Source organism: Nicotiana tomentosiformis, chromosome 2 (assembly GCF_000390325.3).
Source record: "Nicotiana tomentosiformis chromosome 2, ASM39032v3, whole genome shotgun sequence".
Classification (NCBI taxonomy): Eukaryota; Viridiplantae; Streptophyta; class Magnoliopsida; order Solanales; family Solanaceae; genus Nicotiana; species Nicotiana tomentosiformis.
The window spans coordinates 19,234,797-19,254,597 of record NC_090813.1 but is presented as its reverse complement, the minus strand read 5'-3'; the positions used below and the strand labels follow the sequence as shown (position 1 = coordinate 19,254,597).

The 19,801-nt window shown below is 34.0% G+C and overlaps 1 protein-coding gene and 2 long non-coding RNA genes across 3 annotated transcripts; 1 reads left to right on the top strand and 2 right to left on the bottom strand.

The window, feature by feature from the left end:
- Positions 1-4,421: 4,421 nt before the first annotated feature.
- On the top strand, positions 4,422-9,824 carry LOC104089723 (alpha carbonic anhydrase 7-like). Its single transcript, XM_009594690.4, has 7 exons — positions 4,422-4,708; positions 5,136-5,347; positions 7,097-7,203; positions 7,271-7,379; positions 8,941-9,108; positions 9,213-9,266; positions 9,642-9,824. Exons 1-7 carry the CDS (start codon positions 4,621-4,623, stop codon positions 9,720-9,722), a joined length of 819 nt encoding a protein of 272 aa, XP_009592985.1. The 5' UTR covers positions 4,422-4,620; the 3' UTR covers positions 9,723-9,824.
- Positions 9,825-10,394: 570 nt separating this feature from the next.
- Positions 10,395-11,121, bottom strand: LOC104089726 (uncharacterized). Its single transcript, XR_011413720.1, has 3 exons — positions 10,883-11,121; positions 10,760-10,801; positions 10,395-10,673 (listed from the first exon to the last, which is right to left on the bottom strand). It is a non-coding gene; the product is annotated as an uncharacterized lncRNA (long non-coding RNA).
- A 93-nt stretch (positions 11,122-11,214) lies between these two features.
- On the bottom strand, positions 11,215-11,869 carry LOC138891409 (uncharacterized). The gene is made up of 3 exons (XR_011413721.1): positions 11,813-11,869; positions 11,402-11,442; positions 11,215-11,267 (listed from the first exon to the last, which is right to left on the bottom strand). It is a non-coding gene; the product is annotated as an uncharacterized lncRNA (long non-coding RNA).
- Between the last annotated feature and the right edge of the window lie 7,932 nt (positions 11,870-19,801).

Sequence of the window (19,801 nt, the reverse complement as noted above, 5' to 3'; positions counted from 1 at the left end):
GAAATTACCTCATAGGTGATTAAGATTAAATAATTGTTGCTAATTGTGGGGGGCTACGTACGCATGAGGTGACGAGAGTCCGTGCGTAGTTACTATTAATGCTAAAGTCCGGGTAGTTTAGGACTCAAAGCATGCCTTACTTGTGTAAATTGTATTCTTTGATTTATTTATATTAATTGATATATATGAATACATTGTGAATTGTTAGATAAAGATATTAAAGGATGGAAATCTCATATACTTAATTTTTGTTTAAATCAATTAATTGTTAAAAGAAATTGTTCTCCTCCAGAATTTACCTTATAATAAATATACTCTCCTTCCGGAGGCATATAAGAATATGTCCTCCTTTCTTGTGAAGCGGGCCGAACGCCTCGGCAGCATAGATGCATCTATGGATCGCGCCGCACGTCCCTCGGCAGTGTACACGACACTCTGGATTGGGCCATACGTCCTCGGCAGAAATCGTGCTTAATAATAATAATAATAATAATTACACGATACTTTAATAATTTATTTCAGCTTGTGAAACTAATTAATAAATTGAAAAATCTTTGAAATTTAATGAATTATTATTCTTGCTTGTTAAGGAATTAATTGTTACTCCTGTAAATGAGATTTAATTGATAAATTAGAAATTATTTGAATTGAAGAAATTTAATTAATATATTGAGAATTGTTACATTTGAAGGAATTTGATTATTTTCGCTGATTAAATAAATTATTATAAATTCTGTAAATCATGCTGATTCAAATATCCTAGTTTTATTTCAGTTATTATTGACCCGTAGTGAGTGTCAAAGTCGGCCATCTCATCTCTACCACTTCGAGATTAGGCTTGATACTTACTGGGTACACGTTATTTACGTACCCATACTACACTTGCTGCACTTTTTGTGCAGGACCTGAGACATATTAGTGGAGGACCTATCATCACATACCTACGTCATCCCGAGGCATAGTGGTGAGCTGCCTTTCTGAGCCGTTCTGCAGCTACCAGTGTCTCTTCTTATATTTATATTCTGTCTATTTCATTTCAGACAATAGTTGGAGTTTTGTATAATCTACTAGATGCTCATACACTTGTGACACCAGATCTTGGCACACATATTGGTAGAGTTTGGGTTTATATTTTTTTTCTTGGTTTTAAACTTTATCAAAGTATGCTAAATTTATTAGTTGATTTGCTTAGCTGTAGTATTGGACGCCATCATGACCTACAGGTGAAATTGGGTCGTGACAGAATCGTTGTATAAAATTTGTATTTGAGTTATCAATACTATCTTTTTGCATAAAGTTGTTGATATGTATCAAAATTTGTCCAAAGATTTTACGAGGTTAGTAACTGTCATGCGGGGCTAGTAAAGTATTCTGCTTCACTTGATTAGTTAACTTACCCAATACACTAATCTATCATAAATTAAACGAAACCTATTTAAATCAGCACTAAAATGGATACATCGTACTTATAATTAATATTATACAATTTGATGGTGCAACAACATACAAATTTAAAAGAAAATTTCGTACAAATTTAATACAAATTGATATATCTACAATAACATACATACTAAAAATAAATTTCATACAACTAATAATATAGTATACACTTATTTACAACTTATCTACAACTTTCATACATTATTTTTACCCTGTTAAAATACATCTACAACATCATACAACTTAAATACAATTTTCATACAAATTTTATACAATATGTCTTTTTATATATTTTGTATCTAATTTGTATATGTTTTGTATGTGGTGTGTGTTTCTTCCTCTCTAAAATTCCAATCAAAACTTTCTCTCTTAATACAATTTTGATACATATCAATAACTTTATGTAAAAAGATTGTATTGATAACTTAAATATAAATTTTATACAACGATTCATACATTATACAACTATTTTTCAACTTTCATACAATATTCAAATAAAAAAAATATATAACTACAACATAATACAATTTACATACAATTATACTACAACTTTACTACAATTTCGTAAGTATATATATATATATATATATATATAACATAATACAATTATACTACAACTTTACTATACTTTCGTAAGTATATTGTATGTCATGTGTTCTTCTTCTTCGAGTTTCAATCTGAAATTCAGCCAAAATCAAGTCTAATTTTCACCAAACACCCTCAAAATTGAGATATAAACTCCAAAAAATATTTCCAATTGTCTGCAACAACACCCAATCCAAATAAATAATAGTTTTTGAAAACCCAAATTCGAATTCAAAACTTCAAAGCTTTTTAATAGTTGTCAATGGTGGAGAGTCAAAAACCTTCAAAATTTATTGATTGACAATTTTAATTTGAACACCAATTGTGCAACATGAAAGGAAATCGCTAAGTTAAAACTCTATAGTAAAACGATTGAAATCCATTGATGAATTTTATTAAAAATATATACAACATAAAAGGATAAAAAATAGAGGACATTAGAGGAAGAAAAATTGAGGAAAGAACAGAGAATGAGAGATTGAGAGAGAGAGAGTGACGGAGAGAGAGCGCATGAGAGAGAGAGAGACGGAGAGAGAGAGAGAGAGAGAGAGAGAGAGAGAGAGAGAGAGAGAGAGCATGAGGGAGAGAGAATAAGGATGAGAAATAATTGATTCCTTATTCAATTCTTAATATAAAGGGATACTCATTTAATTTCTAAAGTGTATATAATTGGTAAATTGTATATGCCTATGTAATTAAATTGAAATTTGAGTAGGGAGGGTAATAAAGTTTTAAATAGCGTATATGAAGGTAAAAATCTCAAATCTAATTAATACTAAGCAAATTAATCCGTTGGGCTTAGATTTTCAAGGAGGCAACGAGATGGGGCTTACCTCAATTAGCTTAACCTATAATTAAAGAAAGAAAATATATGTTTGACTTTATGGAGGCAAAAAGAATAGTTCCTAGTTTTCTTCCCATGAAGGAAATTGCTAGGATAAAGGAAGTTTATGATTAATTAATACTTATGCTTTTTGGATTTATATGGATATTCAAATCATGCATGGTAGGGAAACATCAATCACGCCTTTGTGGAAAATAGCTCTACAATTATGCAAAATTATATTTGACATGAAAGTTTATTCTCTCTGTTGTACTTTACAGTTCATTTAATAGTGATTAGTGCATTTTATATTTTTAGCTAGCACTCTTATTTTTGTTAATTTCCTAAGTTCACAAACTGAGTCTGAAATCTGAATAAGAAGCTTGTACGAAATTCCCCCACACATAAGCAAATCAATTCAAGGCTTAGAGATAGTTCTCCTTATGTAGCTAGCCATAGATTAAACTATATTGTAGGAATATTATATATAGAGTTTATAAGCTAACTCATGATCTATCTGAAAGCATGAAGATATAACTATCTACAATTTTTAACTTAAATTTGAAACAATGATTCTTCAATCGTCTTTATAAGCTTTTTATATTTAAAAGGTTAAATACAAGTCACAATCTTTTGCAACTAAAAATATTTAAATAGATAAAAAGATTCTCAAATCATGATAGATTTTAGTTTAGCACTAACTCATAAATTTGTTATATTAATTCTTGATCTTATTGTAAAACTTAAGTTTGTATATATAATTTCAAGAAAGATTTAAGTTGTATAAATTAATAATGTGAAACTTTTAAGACTTCTAATCAGGGCGGACTAACATGAATCAAATGAGTTCATATAAACTAGTCAAAAAATTATACTGTATATATTAGACTATTTTATCTTTCTCTAAAAAAAAAATACAGTTATAATGAAAATGTTGAACCCATTTGACCTAAACATAGTGCACGACTCACGGGTAAAGTGGGTTCAATGTTTTTAAGACCAATCAACAAGTACAACTCTTTCCTACGTAAGTTATTTCTATATTCATTAGGAGTATATCTAAGCGGCATGTTTTGCTGCTTCTTTTTTAAGGCGCAAAACTCATTTCTTCGTACATTACTTCTTAATATGATAAAAATCTTGGGTCCTGTACTGCTTTTAGTATAGTTTAATCTGTAATAGTAAGTCTTTGATTATTTTATGAATTACTAATCAACGGTTATCATAATAATTTTATGGTAATACATAATTGTATAAATATTTTTTCATCAATACAAGAGTGGTTAAACTTTTTGAGATTTGGATTTTAAAACACATTTTAAAGACCATTGAATGCACGTTGACTAGTCTTGAATGATAGTCTTTCTAGATTGTTTCAAATATGGTCTTACTAGCGTAGCTTGGCTTACACTGCAGACAAAGGGAAATAAAATAATAAAATAATATTAATTGGAATTGAGTTAATAAATCACGTAGTGAAAGACAGGAAAACCAGTAAGTCTACTGATTTTCATTTCTTTTTCCACATGTTTCTTTTCTTTTTTAATTTTTTGTCATATGGTCTTTTGTAGTGTCCAATACAATTTGAAAGAAGAAACTGATAGGAAAGTCTAATGTGGCAGCCACATAGGGAAATACACACAGATTACGAACTTGTATTTCCATAGATCTCATCTATATAAATCCACTAGGTGAAACCCTCTGATTGTCACAATTAATTCATTGTTACATTTTCCTTTCTCCAAGAGGAAAAAAAAAAGTAGTTTCTTACAATGAGGGAACAGAGATATCTATCATTCGTGGTCATTATTTATTTCCTTCTCTTCCTCCCTGCAACATCCATTAGAGCTCAAGAAGTTGGTAAGTGCTGCAACACTAAATTTTTATGTTTTTCTGTATAAAAGAAAAGCCAGTTTAATTAGTGCAATAAGCTTCTGAAATTCCCTTCATCGGAAAGTTATACTATGTAAATAAGCTTAAAATAACTAATTTTTGTTCAAATATAAGTTTTTGAATCCCATGACATGTTCAAATTCCAAGTATGGTATTTTTGTATTATTTGAATTCCCTTGTCAAGATTTCTGGCTTCGCTACAATCTGTGAGAATGGTCTGGGAAGATCAGACCACTAGGTCTACGGCTTTGTACACTAGATTTAATATATGGTCTACTCCTTATTTAGCTCGTGCATAACTATAGCTTAATTAGTGCACCGATCTATCCTTTTTTTGTTCCTATTATTTTTTTTCATTGTTTGATATTTGGTTTTTGGTGTTTGTGATATACAGAGGATGAGAGGGAGTTTGATTATGCTGCAAAAAGTGAGAAAGGTCCAAGAATGTGGGGAAAACTGAAGAAAGAATGGGATGCTTGCAATAAGGGGGAGATGCAGTCTCCTATAGATTTATCCAATGAAAGAGTTAGAATTATCCGAAAGCCAGAGAAAAGGAATTACAAGCTCTGCAATGCTACTGTCAAGAACAGAGGACATGACATTTCGGTAAGCATTTCAAAGTTAAGATGCACATTTCTTCAGATTGATATAGAGGAAATAATTAGTGAACTTACTTTAAAAACAAAAAATCTGACCAGTGCACAAAACATTCCAGTGTACTTAATTTCTTTTTGTGTTTTGAAAACAAATACCATCGGAAACCAATCAGAAAACATTTTAAACCGGTCCATTTGAAAGGATTTCTAGAAATTTGTATTTTGATGCCTGTGTTTTGAAAAGCTTAGTCGAAAAAAAAATATTATTTGAATTGTACGTTTTTGAAAATAATTAATATATATAAATTACGCATTACTTATAACTATAAGCTTGGGACAAGTTTTTTCATAAAGATTGTCGTGTCTAAAAGTTTTTCTTTAATGATAAGAGTTCCTGGCGTGGAACCCCGGAACTCTCCGCCTGAAACTCTTATTAAAGTTGATGTTACGTGATAAGGAATTCACAGATTTAAATAGTCTCTTTTGCATAAAATAGATCTTTGTGATTTGGTCCTCTTCACGCCTGGAACTCTTATCATTAACTGATAAAATTAATGTTATTTGACCAGGAGCTCACGGGTTCGAACCGTAAAAATAATTTCTTGAAAAAATATAGAATACCATTTCATAAAATAGACCTTTGTGATCCGGTCGAAAGCACTCATCTATCCTTTTATAGTTACAGCCTTACAGGCGTGTCGCTTAGGAGCATAGATAAAAATCTAATATTTGTAAACAGACAAAAAGATTTTGGTATACGCATTACACGTGTATCTTATTAATAAAGAGCACAAAGTTTCTAAAAAAAATACTCTTCTTTAATTTACTTGTCCACTAACGTTGCATATCTTTAATAGATTTGAAAAATAATTTGGAACGTGTAATTAATGCTAAATGTAAAACAGAAAAAATAAATTATTTTTATCTTGACATGCGAAAGTGGACAAATAAAATTAAAAATTTATTTTTAAAATAGTGGACAATTAAAAATGAGAATTAGAAAATAACCAAATTTTCTAAGAATATTGACGACAAACATGTTTTGTCGTGACATATTTGTCGGTACTTCGTGGATTAATTATTCCAATTCCATCATAATCTATGTGGTTATTTGTACAATTATTCATTACATTGTGACTTTTTAGTTTCTTTGTCCAACACTCCAACAACTCTTTCCTTGTACCCAGAACAGTCTGCTAACTAGCGTAACCGGATAAACAACAATTGATATATATTTTGCATGGGCAACTCATTTAGACTGATTGACTATTTTATACACTAGAATTTAAGTTATGTATGTATATTGATAATTCTTAGACTACCACTGCAATTTAAATTATTAAAACTTATTAATTCAACTTAACTAGATTGGCAGTTATTACTTGTTAGAAAAATTACTGTATGTACTTAATTTTTACACCCTCAGTGGCCGCCCGGTGCATAGAAATTAAGCACTTTTATGTATAGCTGTTGACAGATACTAAACGTGCTTAGGTGTTTACACATAGGAAAAGAACAAGTTTAGAGACAGCTGGGTCGGTATCCCAATTCAAAATTGTTAATTATAGAAGACGAATCTTATTCTTTATTTGAGAAATGTTACACGCACTTTGAAAATCTTAAAGATGCTTACGGACTTTAACCTCTTTTTTCCTTATTAATTATATAATATTATTTTTCTTCTTTCTTTTTAAATTATTCGATTTATTAATTTCAACTAAAGATGTGAATTAATCCATGATACATGGTATTGTTGCAGTTACAATGGCATGGGAATGCTGGATCTGTTTTGATAAATGGAACAGAGTATCCTCTACAGCAAGCTCACTGGCACTCTCCTTCAGAGCATACTGTTAATGGCAGAAGGTAAGCATCCTTATAAATTTTTTGGATAACTTTAATTCCTATTTTTTTTAATGTTATTTTGGGATAGGTATGCCATGGAAATGCATATGGTTCACTTAAACGAAAATGCAACAAATAAGATAGCTGTGATTGGAGTCCTCTACAAGTTTGGCAAACCCGACAAATTTCTCTCTAAGGTAAAGCTCCTCTGTATATATATATACTCCATAAGTTTAGTTTTATGTGTTTTAGTTTGACCGAGAGTAAGAAAATAAAAAAAGTTTTTGAATCGTGTGACCTTTAAATTAAAGATATGTATCATGAACTAAAATGCTTTGAATCTTGAGTCATAAGCTTAATAGCTTATCATGTGTTTTATGTTAGATTAAAGAGTTACTTATAGAGAATAACATTCTTTTTTTAAACATACTAAAAAGTAGAATAAGACACATAAATTTTATAAATAAATAAAAAGAGTACTTCTTAAGATATAAATTAGTAAAAGTCCATACTGACAAAGATGTAGTGATTCACAATTATCAATTTTAAATTGTGAATCTGCTTCTTGTGCTTACTCATCTCAAGAAATTCGTTAGATTTTGAAATAAAAACTAGATTTTCTGCCATGATTAAGCCCCCTTTTTTACAGCTTGTTTGGGTGGTTGTTACCATCGTTTTATAATGTATTATATTGTTTTATGAATACAACGTTTGAATAGATTGTATTGTTTGTTGTTATTAAATAATATTTTACTGTTTGGTTTAACTGTATCGTATTGTACTGTAACTGATAAGTTTATTAAAATACCCTCAATTATTTAAATATTAAATTTATCAAGAATTACGTATAAAAATAATTTAAGAAAACTTATTTCTACTACTTTATCACCAAATATGTCTTATAAATAGATTAAGTAATTAAATTCATGTAAATTCTAATAAAATTAGTGGAATAAAATTAGCAATTTTACATTAGAGTTGGAAGCGGTAGAAGTTATGGAAAAAAGGGATGAAGACAAAGTAGGTTATAAGTGAAAAATTTGGAGTTTAAAAAAAAGGTAATGGGTAAAAGAGAATTATGGAGTAATATGTTAGGGTATAATTAGAAAGAAAAATAGAAAACAATCCCACCACACCAAATTGGTTGTTTCAAAAAATGTGACTTTTCATTAATCCGGAGCAATGGATTTAACAATACAATACAACCAATTTTAATGAAATAATCAAAACAAACATTGTTTTGAGATAACAATGCAATACAATGAGTAACAACCATCCAAACAAGCTGTTACTGATCAGAACTAGTTGAAAATGATATTTAACAATTTATTTAATGAAAGCAGAAACGGAGGAAGGAAAGCAGTTTTCGCACGGTTAATATATCCAAACTTGTCGATGGTTGACATTGGATATATGTTTTACTTCAAGTGGAATAATAAATTAAACTTACTAACTCTTTCTTGTAACCACTAATCAAATTATTCAGGAAGTTAAGGGAGGAAAGCAGTTCTTGGATTCTTGCATGGTTAATATATCTAAACTTGTCAATGTTAACATTGGATATTTATACTCAAGTGGAAGAGTAGATTAAACATACCAAATCTTTCACGCAACTACTAATCAAATTATTTAACATAAACGTACCTACTCTTTCTTGCACGCAGTTATCAAATTTTTTAACCTAACCCCAATTTAACTTCTCATTTTTTGAAAGCTGAAAATGTGTTATATTTTCTAATGCAATTATTTTGTTGGCAGTTGATAAGAAATATATCATCTATGATTGACAAAAAAGACGAAGTGAAAAACGCAGGCATGATCAATCCCAGAGAAATCAAGATTGGTAGCAGAAAATATTACAGATATTTGGGTTCACTCACAGTTCCTCCTTGCATTGAAGGAGTCATTTGGTCTATAAAAAAGAAGGTAGCAACTTGACACTAATTAAGTCCTCATTTACTAACGTATTTTTCTATTCAAGATAGATGATTTGATATATATATATATACTGCAATTTGAATCAAAATTAGGTACGGACTATTTCAAGAGATCAAGTTAAATTGCTTAGAGAAGCCGTTCATGATGTAAGTTCCCTCATCTCCACAAAGAGTTGTGTTAGGTATATGACGGAAGTCATTTACTATGGATAATATTAATTTTCTATATAAGTATTAATTAAAGATTATTAATGAAATTAGCAAATCAGACAGTGTTTCAATAAAATATTTGAGTATTAAAGGTTTGATGAGAATGCTGTTGGTGAGGGGAATCGATCTCAGGTCTCTCATTTGGAAATCACTCACCCAACCAATTACTCAGTCAATCCTTGCGGGCCACAAGTGTCTATTATTGTCCTATCATTTGCGATGAGTTTCTTTTTATCAATATTGGATAGGTAGAGTTTTTCGCTTGTATGCTTTGGATCACTTTTTAATACTATAATCTACTTTTGGTTGCAGTATGCTGCAAGTAATGCAAGGCCAATGCAACCGCTGAACAAGAGACCGGTCTATCTTATGGCACCAGGAGCTACTGTTTGAGATCATTATTCTTTAATTTCGTATTTGAAGTAACAAAGATGGCTGTTAACGTTAAATTCTCTTTATTGTTCTTATTTTGGCTAAAGCAAAAAACTTGCTAGATATGATTTGTGCTCTGAATCTTTTGCTAAGGCAAAGTGCTTGCTGGGAAGAAAGCCAAGAGAAATGCATAATAGATTTACTTTTTTCCTATTTCTTTTTGCCCTTTTTAAAGATTTGAATCAACTTGACATCCAAATTACGGATGATATCGGGTACAGATGGTATGTTTTTTTGCCTCCATTGAGATTGGAATCCTAGACTACATGGTTATAGTTCCACTTCATCGACCACAAAGCTATAACGGGCGAATATTTTAATAAATAATAAGTTCGATAAAGTTATATAAGCAATGGCAATCAGAAAAAAAACCGTGGTGTCCCTAAAGCATAAAGAACACGAGCAATATTAGTATTTTAGGATGAAAAGAAGAAAAGATCTAATTATGAAAAAATGGCTTAAGGTTTTTTGGTTAGACTAGCTCACTAACAAGCCTCAGACTACTTGGTCTTCTTTCTAATTCTAGACTAGAAGTGAACCTAATCCCAGGGTGTTGTTGGGTGACGCGTAGTTATTGTTGTTGTTGTTGCACAGGATAAAGCCAAAAGATCCACAAAGTTCACAGCTAAATCAATACCCCAAAATGATGTTGCCTTGAACTTGCCTTGAACATTGATACAACGATCGATGGTTGACATTTGACAACAACAACGTGAAGCAGAATGGCGCTCTTAGGTTTCCATTTAAGAACCTTAAACCTCATCTAACAATTTCTTCAATGCTAGATGAGCATGAACTGGGGCCTCCTCTCGTCTGCCTTGTGTTATAGGACTTACAGTTAGGACACTTACGTGCGACAATATGAAAGTTAACCTCTGATGTTTCCCCGCAGTCGTTGCAAAGAATCCAAACCTGAATAATTGACGCAGAAATTCAAACACAAAATAAGAGTATCATACTTGCGTAAAATCTCAAAGGCAGATATGCCTTTCTCTTACCATCTTGTTTTGATACATTTCTGACATAGGTGTCAATGCAACCTAGAATTAGAATATAGATGAAGTTAATCAGTGTGAAGAAAATATTTGAAAATAATTTTAATCAGGTTGCTATATGCGTACCTCCTGGTCTAGTTTTTTTCAAACACGAGACATATCACAATATGATCTTGAGCAAACAGGACAGTAATCAGTATCTTTCAGCGGACTTAAAACATAAGAACAACAATAACTGAAAGCTTACTGGAAATGCTGTTCTATTTGTATCACACATTCCAGATGCATTGTGTGCCCACAAGGCAAGACAGTAATGTTCTTTGTAGTGTCAAAAATATACTGCACAAAGTGATACCAATAATAAATAAATAAATTGCCATTTCAATTACACCTTCTAAATTTCGTTTTTCCTCAAGTTTAGCACTTGCCTCAAAGCAAACAGGGCAATTATGGTGCATTGCTCTTTTTACACAAATATGTGATTCCTTCATCATATTTGAATAACAGCAGTCTGAAAATAGGGAAAAAGAAAGGTTAACAGATTTTATGTTTCTGTAACTAATCAACTAAACAAAAACCTAATGGTCGTAGGAGCTTTTGTTGCAGAATAGGATTTCATCCATAAGAGTAAAGCATCTCACTCACCGCATCTGTTGCAGTGAAAGAAATTATTGTTGCTACCAGTTCTGCATTTAAGCATTTTGGGCAGGAAATGAAAAAAAAAAGGAAAATATTAGACATGATATAATACACTTCAAACGTAAAATGGATAATGAGCATGTTAAGTAATTTTCACTCCAATACTATCCATGATCAACCACAACCCACAAGTAAATTCTAATGAACGAGATGAAGCATCTATGGCTAACTAACCAGCAAGTGTTTTGCCATTTCTTACTAAAAGTTCTCCTCATAAGAGATTTCAGATGAAATGTTTAACGACCAGGCTAGGTCAATTTCTCAGATATCGTTGACTTTGTGTTCATATGAATGAAAACGTTTAGGAAAATGTATCGAAGAACTGAAAGTTTAGAGCAATATTAGTAAGACTTGAACCTGCAGTTTCCGCATTTATCATAGTGGTATTGATCCTTGGAAACCTAAAAATAAAAATTATCAAGATTAAGAATACGACATACAGTGAACCAAGAACATTTGAGTAGAATGATCTTCAGAAACTTACATCATCATCGAAGAAGTTGTATTTTGAGCAATGGTACTTCCCCATACAAACCCTACAATGAACACATGTTTTTTGAACCTAAAGCGCAATCAGGATGAAGTACCAGTTTTTACCATACTGCAACAAACATAAATATATAATGACCTGAATAAGTTATTAACCTCTAAAAAAATTAAAAACTCACATCTTGTTCTGTGTTACACAGTGAGCAAATGACCTGAAAAAATAATCACTTGGAGCTTAATTGTTAAAATGGTTGACAAAGTAGGAATGACAAACAAGAAAAACTAACTAAAAACATTGATTCTCACAGCAAAAGTAAATTCAACCAATATGGAAGAAGAAACTTAAACTGACACAGATGAAACATAATGGTTCCTAATTCAACTCTTTCTAATTTATTAGAAATGAGTATGAAGAAATTGATGATACTTATTTATCTTTTGAGATGTTTTGCCGGATCGGTCGCTCAAGACTTTTGGTTTATTCAGACTCGATAAAATGTGGGATCACTTCTTGCGGACTTGCTGAGAAAGATTCATGTTGAGCTTAACCAACACAAAAATATTCTTAATAAGATGTGATATTATCCATTTTGGACTAAGCTCGCACAGTTTTCCCAAAGGTCTCACGTCATTAAAAGAACCCTACGCCTTATATGTAGGGTCCCAATATTGTCAGCTACCAATATGAGATTCGTACATCAACAATTCTGATCTAGTTCATGGCCTATTAGAAGTAGAAAGTACTCTGGTCGTATTAGTTAAATATGGTTCTGAAAAATAAGGTATTCTGGTGGTATAAGTAAAATATGGCTCTGAAAAACTATCACTCAATAAATCCAAGACATCAATCACATACTCCTTATCTCACCTACTGCATTCTCATTTTGAAAAAAATTGATTGGTCAATGGAGAGTTTCCAAGTACTTGTTTTTTGGTCAACCGACGAAATGAATTTATATTAAAAATATGTTACATTACAAGGAGCGTTGACAGGATTGTTCCCTGGATTACAAAAAGAGCATGTAGGGAAGTTGCCTTGTTGAGGTATATCATATTCTACATTAATACATTCATTAGATGGATCATCTTAACAAAAATTAAGAGGGACATTCTGGTGCCGAAGTAGAGGTTTTCCTTGAGTAGACAGTGCCTTGTTGGTCCGCACTCAATTCTTGTTCCAAAAAGGTTGGCGGCTCCAGTAGTAGATGCATAGTTTCTCCTAAGTCCATAGATGCTCAATGTTTTGCTAAGCTATCAGCTATGCTGTTCTGCTCCCTGTATGTATGCATGATGTGCGGGCTACCCAGCTTCCGTAGCAAGTATCTGCATTCAGACAGTAGTGATGAGTGGTGCATGTTATTATTTTTAACATAAAAATTACCTCAGTGGAGTCGACATTGATTTTCAGTGGTAATAGTTTATGTCGCCATGCAATATGTAAGACTTGGAGTAAGGCGCAAAGTTCCATTGTAGTAGGGTCTCCTGTGGGTCTGCTTCCAGTGAATCCTAGTATCCAATTGCCGGTGGAGTTTCTGAATACCCCTCCGATCCCATATCCAGGAGATGTTGCATTTGGGGAGCCGTCTGTATTTAATTTAAATATGCCGGCAGGAGATGGTTCCCATTTGATGTAGAGATTCCTAATTTAAGTACGCAGATTTTGTTGTTGGATGACATAGTGATATTCATTGGCAGGAGATAATAACTATTGAAGCGAGTGTAGTATGTTCATATGTTGGAAAAATTTTCGGTTACGACAGTTCCAGTTATGCCAGAGTGAAAGGGATGAGTATTTGGGTTGGGATGTGGGTTGGTACTGGTGTAGTAGAATTTATGAGTGTGTGAATGATATGAATTGGAGAGTCGTCATTATTGTCCACTGTGTGGAAATCATTCGTGATTCCCAGAGTATACCATATGGATGTGGCATGTGTGCAGTTAAATAATATATGAGTATTGGTTTCGTTGTGTTGTTGGCAAATAGGACATATTGGTGATGTAGTAATGTTGAGTCTATATAGATATGCAGTTGTTGGTAGGCGATTGTGTCCAATTAACCATAAGAAATATTTAATTTTTGGTGGTAATGTTAATGCCCATAACCATTTAAAGTTGACAGCTTCTTGGTTTGGTTGTAAACTATGATACAGAGATTTAACAGTAAACTTTCTATTAGGAGTTAGCCCCTAGATAATTTTATCATAGGTTTGTGGATTGTGGAGGGGTTGTACATAAATGTTACGTAACATATTTTCTATATTTAGTGGTAAGTCAAAGGGTAGATCATTGATGTTAATCATTTGGTATGTTAAGTAACGTGTTAGTGTTGAGTTATGATCATTATGCGGTAATGGGCCTTCAATTTGGCTTCGCAATATGATATTTGGCCCAAGCCAAGGTTCCGTCCAGAATCGAATGTGTTGGTCATTTGCAACATGCCATACTATTCCGCGTTGGCAAAGTTGCCATCCTAAGTTCAATGCTTTCCATATATTCAAAAATTGTTGATGATTAGTGTGTAAGGAATATTTATTAATGAGGATAGACGCCCATAGGGAATTTGGAGATGTGAATAGCCTTCACGCTATTGCGCCTAGCAGAGCTTTATTTTTTATCGATAGATTATGGATCCCCAATCCCCCATTTTCCTTAGGTTGTTGGATGGTGGTCCATTTAATGAGGTGAAGCTTCTTTTTATGTTGAGTTGTTCCCCATAGAAAATTCCTTTGGTATTTTTTCATTGAGTGAATGATGTAGCGGGGAAGTTGTATTATTTGCATAACATGCGTTGGGAGTGCGTTTAGGGTATGCTTAATTAAAGTACCTCTTCCTGCCGTACTGAGCATATGGATTTTTCATCCCGCGAGCCTTGCTTTAAAGTTATCAAGAATAAATTGGTAATCGCTTTGGACTGGTATTTGAGTGAATAAAGGATAGCCTAAATATTTTTCAAATTTGACTCCTTCGCGCATACTAAAAGAGGTTGATGACAAGCTGTTTATCCGTAGAAGTCGTATTTTTAGAGAAAAATATCTTTGATTTGTCATAACTAATTTTTTGTCCGAGTGGTATGTAAAAGTGTTGATAATATCAATAATAGTATGAATACTGTGGGGGTGAGTCGTGATGTTAGGGTTATATCATCCGCAAATAATAAGTGAGAGATAGCTGGTCCCCGACGTGAGAGTTGTACAGGCAGCCATTTTTTATAGTCAACTGCGGTATGGATTTGGTGTGATAGGCGTTCCATGCATAATATAAATATGTATGGGGAAAGTGGATCACCTTGACGCAGTCCCTTTGTGGGCGTGAAAATTTCAGTTGGGTTTCCGTTTAATAGAATGGAGATGGATGAAGTGGTGATGCATGACATAATGAGAGTGATCATAGGTTTGGGAAGTTAAAAAAATGTAGGGTTTCCTTAATGAAAGCCCATTCCATTTGATCAAAGACTTTCTCTAGATCTAATATTTGGAGAAAGTTTGCTTCTTTGCCTTTTTTACGTTTGAAATGGTTGAGGATTTCCTGTACTATGATTGCATTATCTGAGGCACGACAATTTTGGAGAAAAGCAGATTGCTCCGGACTAATAAGCTTATGTAATAGAGGCTTTAATCTGTTTACTATAATTTTTGTAATTAGTTTATAAAGAGTGTTACAAATGCTAATCCGTTGATATTGAGTAATTGATGAGGGATGCGAAACTTTTGGAATGAGACATAAATAAGTTTTATTAACTATTGGGGGAATGTATTTATAAGTGAAAACTTCATGGCAAAAGGAGATCAGTGAAGAGGCAGTATACGTCCAATATTTTTGATAAAAATATGGATGTAGACCATCAGGTCCTTGGGCCTTGAACGGTTGAAATGAGTTGAGAGCGAATTGAATTTCTTTCATAGTTAGTGATCTATTAATGGATTTATGATCCTTAGTATTTAGTAGGTTGTAAGTGGTTACTGAGTAGAATTTGGAGGATTGAGTGTGATTTGTTGTAAAAATCGTTTGATAGTAAGACTCTACCATTTCGTTTACTTTGGATTGGTCAAAAACCCAATTACCTCCTGAGTTTGTTAGTGTAGTGATGCGATTACGTCGTCTCCGTTGGATGGTTGATAAGTGAAAGAATTTTGTGTTCGCATCTCCATCTTGTAACTAATTTATGCATGATTTTAACTTCCAGAAGTCCTCTTCGAGCCGAAGTATTTCGTTGTATTTGTTGATAAGGTCAATTTCCAAATAATATAAGAAGGTATTTAGGAGATTTTTGTAAACCGTTTATTCTTGCTAAAAGGTTCTTTTTTTCCTTAAAGATGTTTCCAAACGTAGATTTATTCCATTCATGGACATCTTCTGTGAAGTCCGTAATGGCATTAAATATATGCTTATTAGGTCCAATTTGTACGAATTAGGGAGGTGAATTGAGGGTGGGAAGTCCAGATTGTTTCAAATCTAAATATTTTGTTTCTCTTAAAATTTTTATGAAGGTTAATTAGTAACGGGCAATGGTCGGAATGTGTTCTAGGTAGATATTGGATGTACGCATCCGGGAATTTATTAAGCCATTCATAATTACCCATACATCTATCTAATCTTTCTAGAATTCTTTGATTAAACCTGCATTTATTTGTCCAAGTGTATTTACTGCCTCTATAGCCAAGGTCAATTAATTGATAATGGTTTAGGCACCGTATGAATTTATCACATTTTTTATTATTAATAGAGTTTCCACCAAACTTTTCAGAAGCTCTTACTATTTCGTTAAAATCACCACCCACTAACCAACGTAGTTGTATGGTATCGTTAATTACTTGCATGTTTTTCCAAAGAACATTACGTGCATGTACATTATTTTTTGCATATATAGTGGAGAATAACCAAGTATTAGGGTTAGGAGGTACCTGGACAATGGAATGTATTTCCTGGTGCATAACGCCCACCTAGTCCAGCTTGAGAATTTCACTATGCCATAGTAAGGCGATGCCACCTGACTGGTCTACTGCAGGTGCCTGTGCCATGTTGTTGAAGCCAAAATCATCACGTAAAGTGTTGTGATCCTGGAGGTGAGTTTCCAGCAATGCTACTAGTGCTGGGTTGTGATAGTTGATGAGTGAACGAAAGTTCCTATGAAAATCAGAGGATTGAGCTCCCCGGCAATTCCATATGATGAACTGTATTTTTCTACTGCTTGTTTGATGTGTTGGAGGGTTTGGTGTCCCCTCCCTATTTTGTGTCGTCAGTTGGATCATCGATGGAATCTTCACTATCCCATATTTTCCCATCTCTAGGTTGGTTGTTGGCCTTATATTTAGGGAATAACTTTTTAGCTCCTATGGGCAGATTATTACTACTTTTCTTTAGTACTGTTCTTTGAGGTTGTAATACCTGTTCTCATTGAGCATGCATAGGATGGATCGTGTTTCCCTTATATTTGTCATTGTTGTTGCCACCTCTAACTGTGCTATTTCTTCTAGTTCGTTGGGAGGGTGAGGGGGTGATAGTAGTGGAGTCGCTGAAGGTGTAACTGGTTGGTATGGGAAAGTCTGTGCATGGAGTGGGGAAGGTATCTCTATCACTGCTAGTGGTTGAATCCATGGTACGAGGGAGTGAGCAAGTAGTTGAGGTGGGTAGAATGGGAAGTCAGATGGTTATAGTGCTGTGGAGTAGTGGCTCTATTGATGGAGTGGGGATGTGGGTGGGTACAGTCGTGGTAGTGGTGTCATGTAGTGGTGATTTTGTAGGGTTGATGGTTGATGCATTGCCCACAGATATTGGTTGTAAAGGTCGATTCCCATCCTCATCCCTTCTATAACTAGTTGTGCAATGTCCGCCGGATTTTGAATCATGACTATCACATCTTGATTCTCTATTTCCATCGTAAATGTCAGTGCATATTCCTGAAGACTCATTTCGTGCCAGGATTGTGGGTAAGCTTGCATTGGAGGGAATTGGGAGATGTAGATGGGTGGTGGTGGTGGAGTTTGGTTCGGAGGTTGCATTGTGAGTGTATTGAGGATAATTGGGTGTTGTAGTAGGTTGGTGTTTGTGAATGAGGTTGTTCTCCGATACTGAAAATTTAATGGGGTTGTGTTCATGATGTTCTTTAGGATTTGTAGTATCATTGCTTGTAGTAGTAGTGTTAATCACGGTGATTAATAATGATGGGGCAGTGGCGTGCTTAAGTTGAGAGGTTGGAGTGTGCGATTGATTTGATGTGGGTTGGAGTTGGTTATTTAATGTGGAAGTAACATGTGAATGGTCTATTAGTATATGTCGTGAGTGTGCATGGGTTTGCTTGGTATGAGTATTTGGGTTCTTGAAATGTGTAGATGGAGATGGGCCAGATTTGTTGGGTTTAGGAGTAGTGATTGGTTCTGGTGCATGAAGGTGGATAGTTTGCAATGTAGTGGATAGTGGACTGGGCGGTGCAATTACAGAGTTGGCTTGTGGGGAGTGCTGAGTAAGCTGTTCAGCCACGTGCTTGTTAATTGATGTATGAGTAGGTGACTTTGAGGCTGACTTAGATCGGCTAGTGGAAATTTGGGATTGGGCCCTGTGTGCGTCCATTTGTTGGGCTTGTAGAACTGGGCTGGTAAATTAGTTTCACTGACCCGGTATGTGGTGGGGAGTGTGATGGACTTACGGGAGGCGAAGTTTGATCTAGCATGTCACTGTCTTCAGGATCTTTTAGTGGGTTTATTATAGAATTGTTAAAAAAAATTGGTGGGGGTAGTGTAGTCTTTTACTTTTTTGGAGTAGGGTTTGGGGTGGTTGCAATAGGGAGTTTACTTGTGGTCGTTGGTGTGGTAGCCACCGTGGAAAGTAGGCGCTCCTGAGGCGCTGATGATGTGTGTACCTTGTAGTGCTGTAGTGATGGTACTTGTCCTCTTTTTATGCGGCTTTTGCTTATACGTCTTTGGGGGAATTGGACTGTTTTTCATTCACCATTTTCTGATGTTGTTTTTGTTATGGTTGGCTGTTGAGACATACTAGAATTTGCATCGTGATGTTTGTTGATGAGTGTAAGTATGGGTGTTTGGGTAGTTGTGCTGAGCGGGGTAGGATACGTACATAGATTTGTGGTATGGCCAAGCAGGCCATGTAATGTGCACATCATGTTGAGGCCTTCATATAGAATTTATTGACGGTGCATGCCAATGTAGACGTGAGTTTTGAGAGGTTTTTTCTAGTGGCACTTCAATGTATATACGCATATCGTCCCCTAGTGGTGGCACTGGTGCAGGTGTCTATCTTAAGTATCTTAAGTAGTGTGCCCACCTTTGCTCCTACTCTTTGGAGTATGTCAAAGTCATAAAATTCTGTAGGTAGTTTGGGAAGTCGGATCCATATGGTAGAGTATGTTAGTTGTGTAGCTGAGGCGATGAATTTAGGTTCCCATCTGCGGACAGATAGGAAATGATTAAAGATAAATCAGGGTCCTTCGTGTAAAGCCTTAGTCATGTTTTCCTCTTTTTAAAATTTGATAAGAAAGAAGTTTGAGCCTAGGTCAATAAGGGGAAGATCTTCAGTAGGTTGCCATAAGTGTTGAAGCTTTGTACGTAAAGTTTGGTGTCCTACTTTTCGTCCAAAAACTTTAATTATTACAGAATATTTCCAAGGGGAGTAAAGACGAGTTTTGTCGGAAGTGGAGAGTAGGATAAAAGTATCTGGTTCAACGTCATTTGTCAGCTCATCAGACAAATCTATGTGGGAGTGATGTGTTTGGCAGGTATGTGTTATGTGGTGAAAATGGTTATTTTGCAGTAAAGTTTGTTTGAAAGATTGGGGAGGGTGTTGTGGATTTGGAATACTGGGAGTGTCGATATGCATGGAACTTAAGTCAGGCGGTTCAGGTGG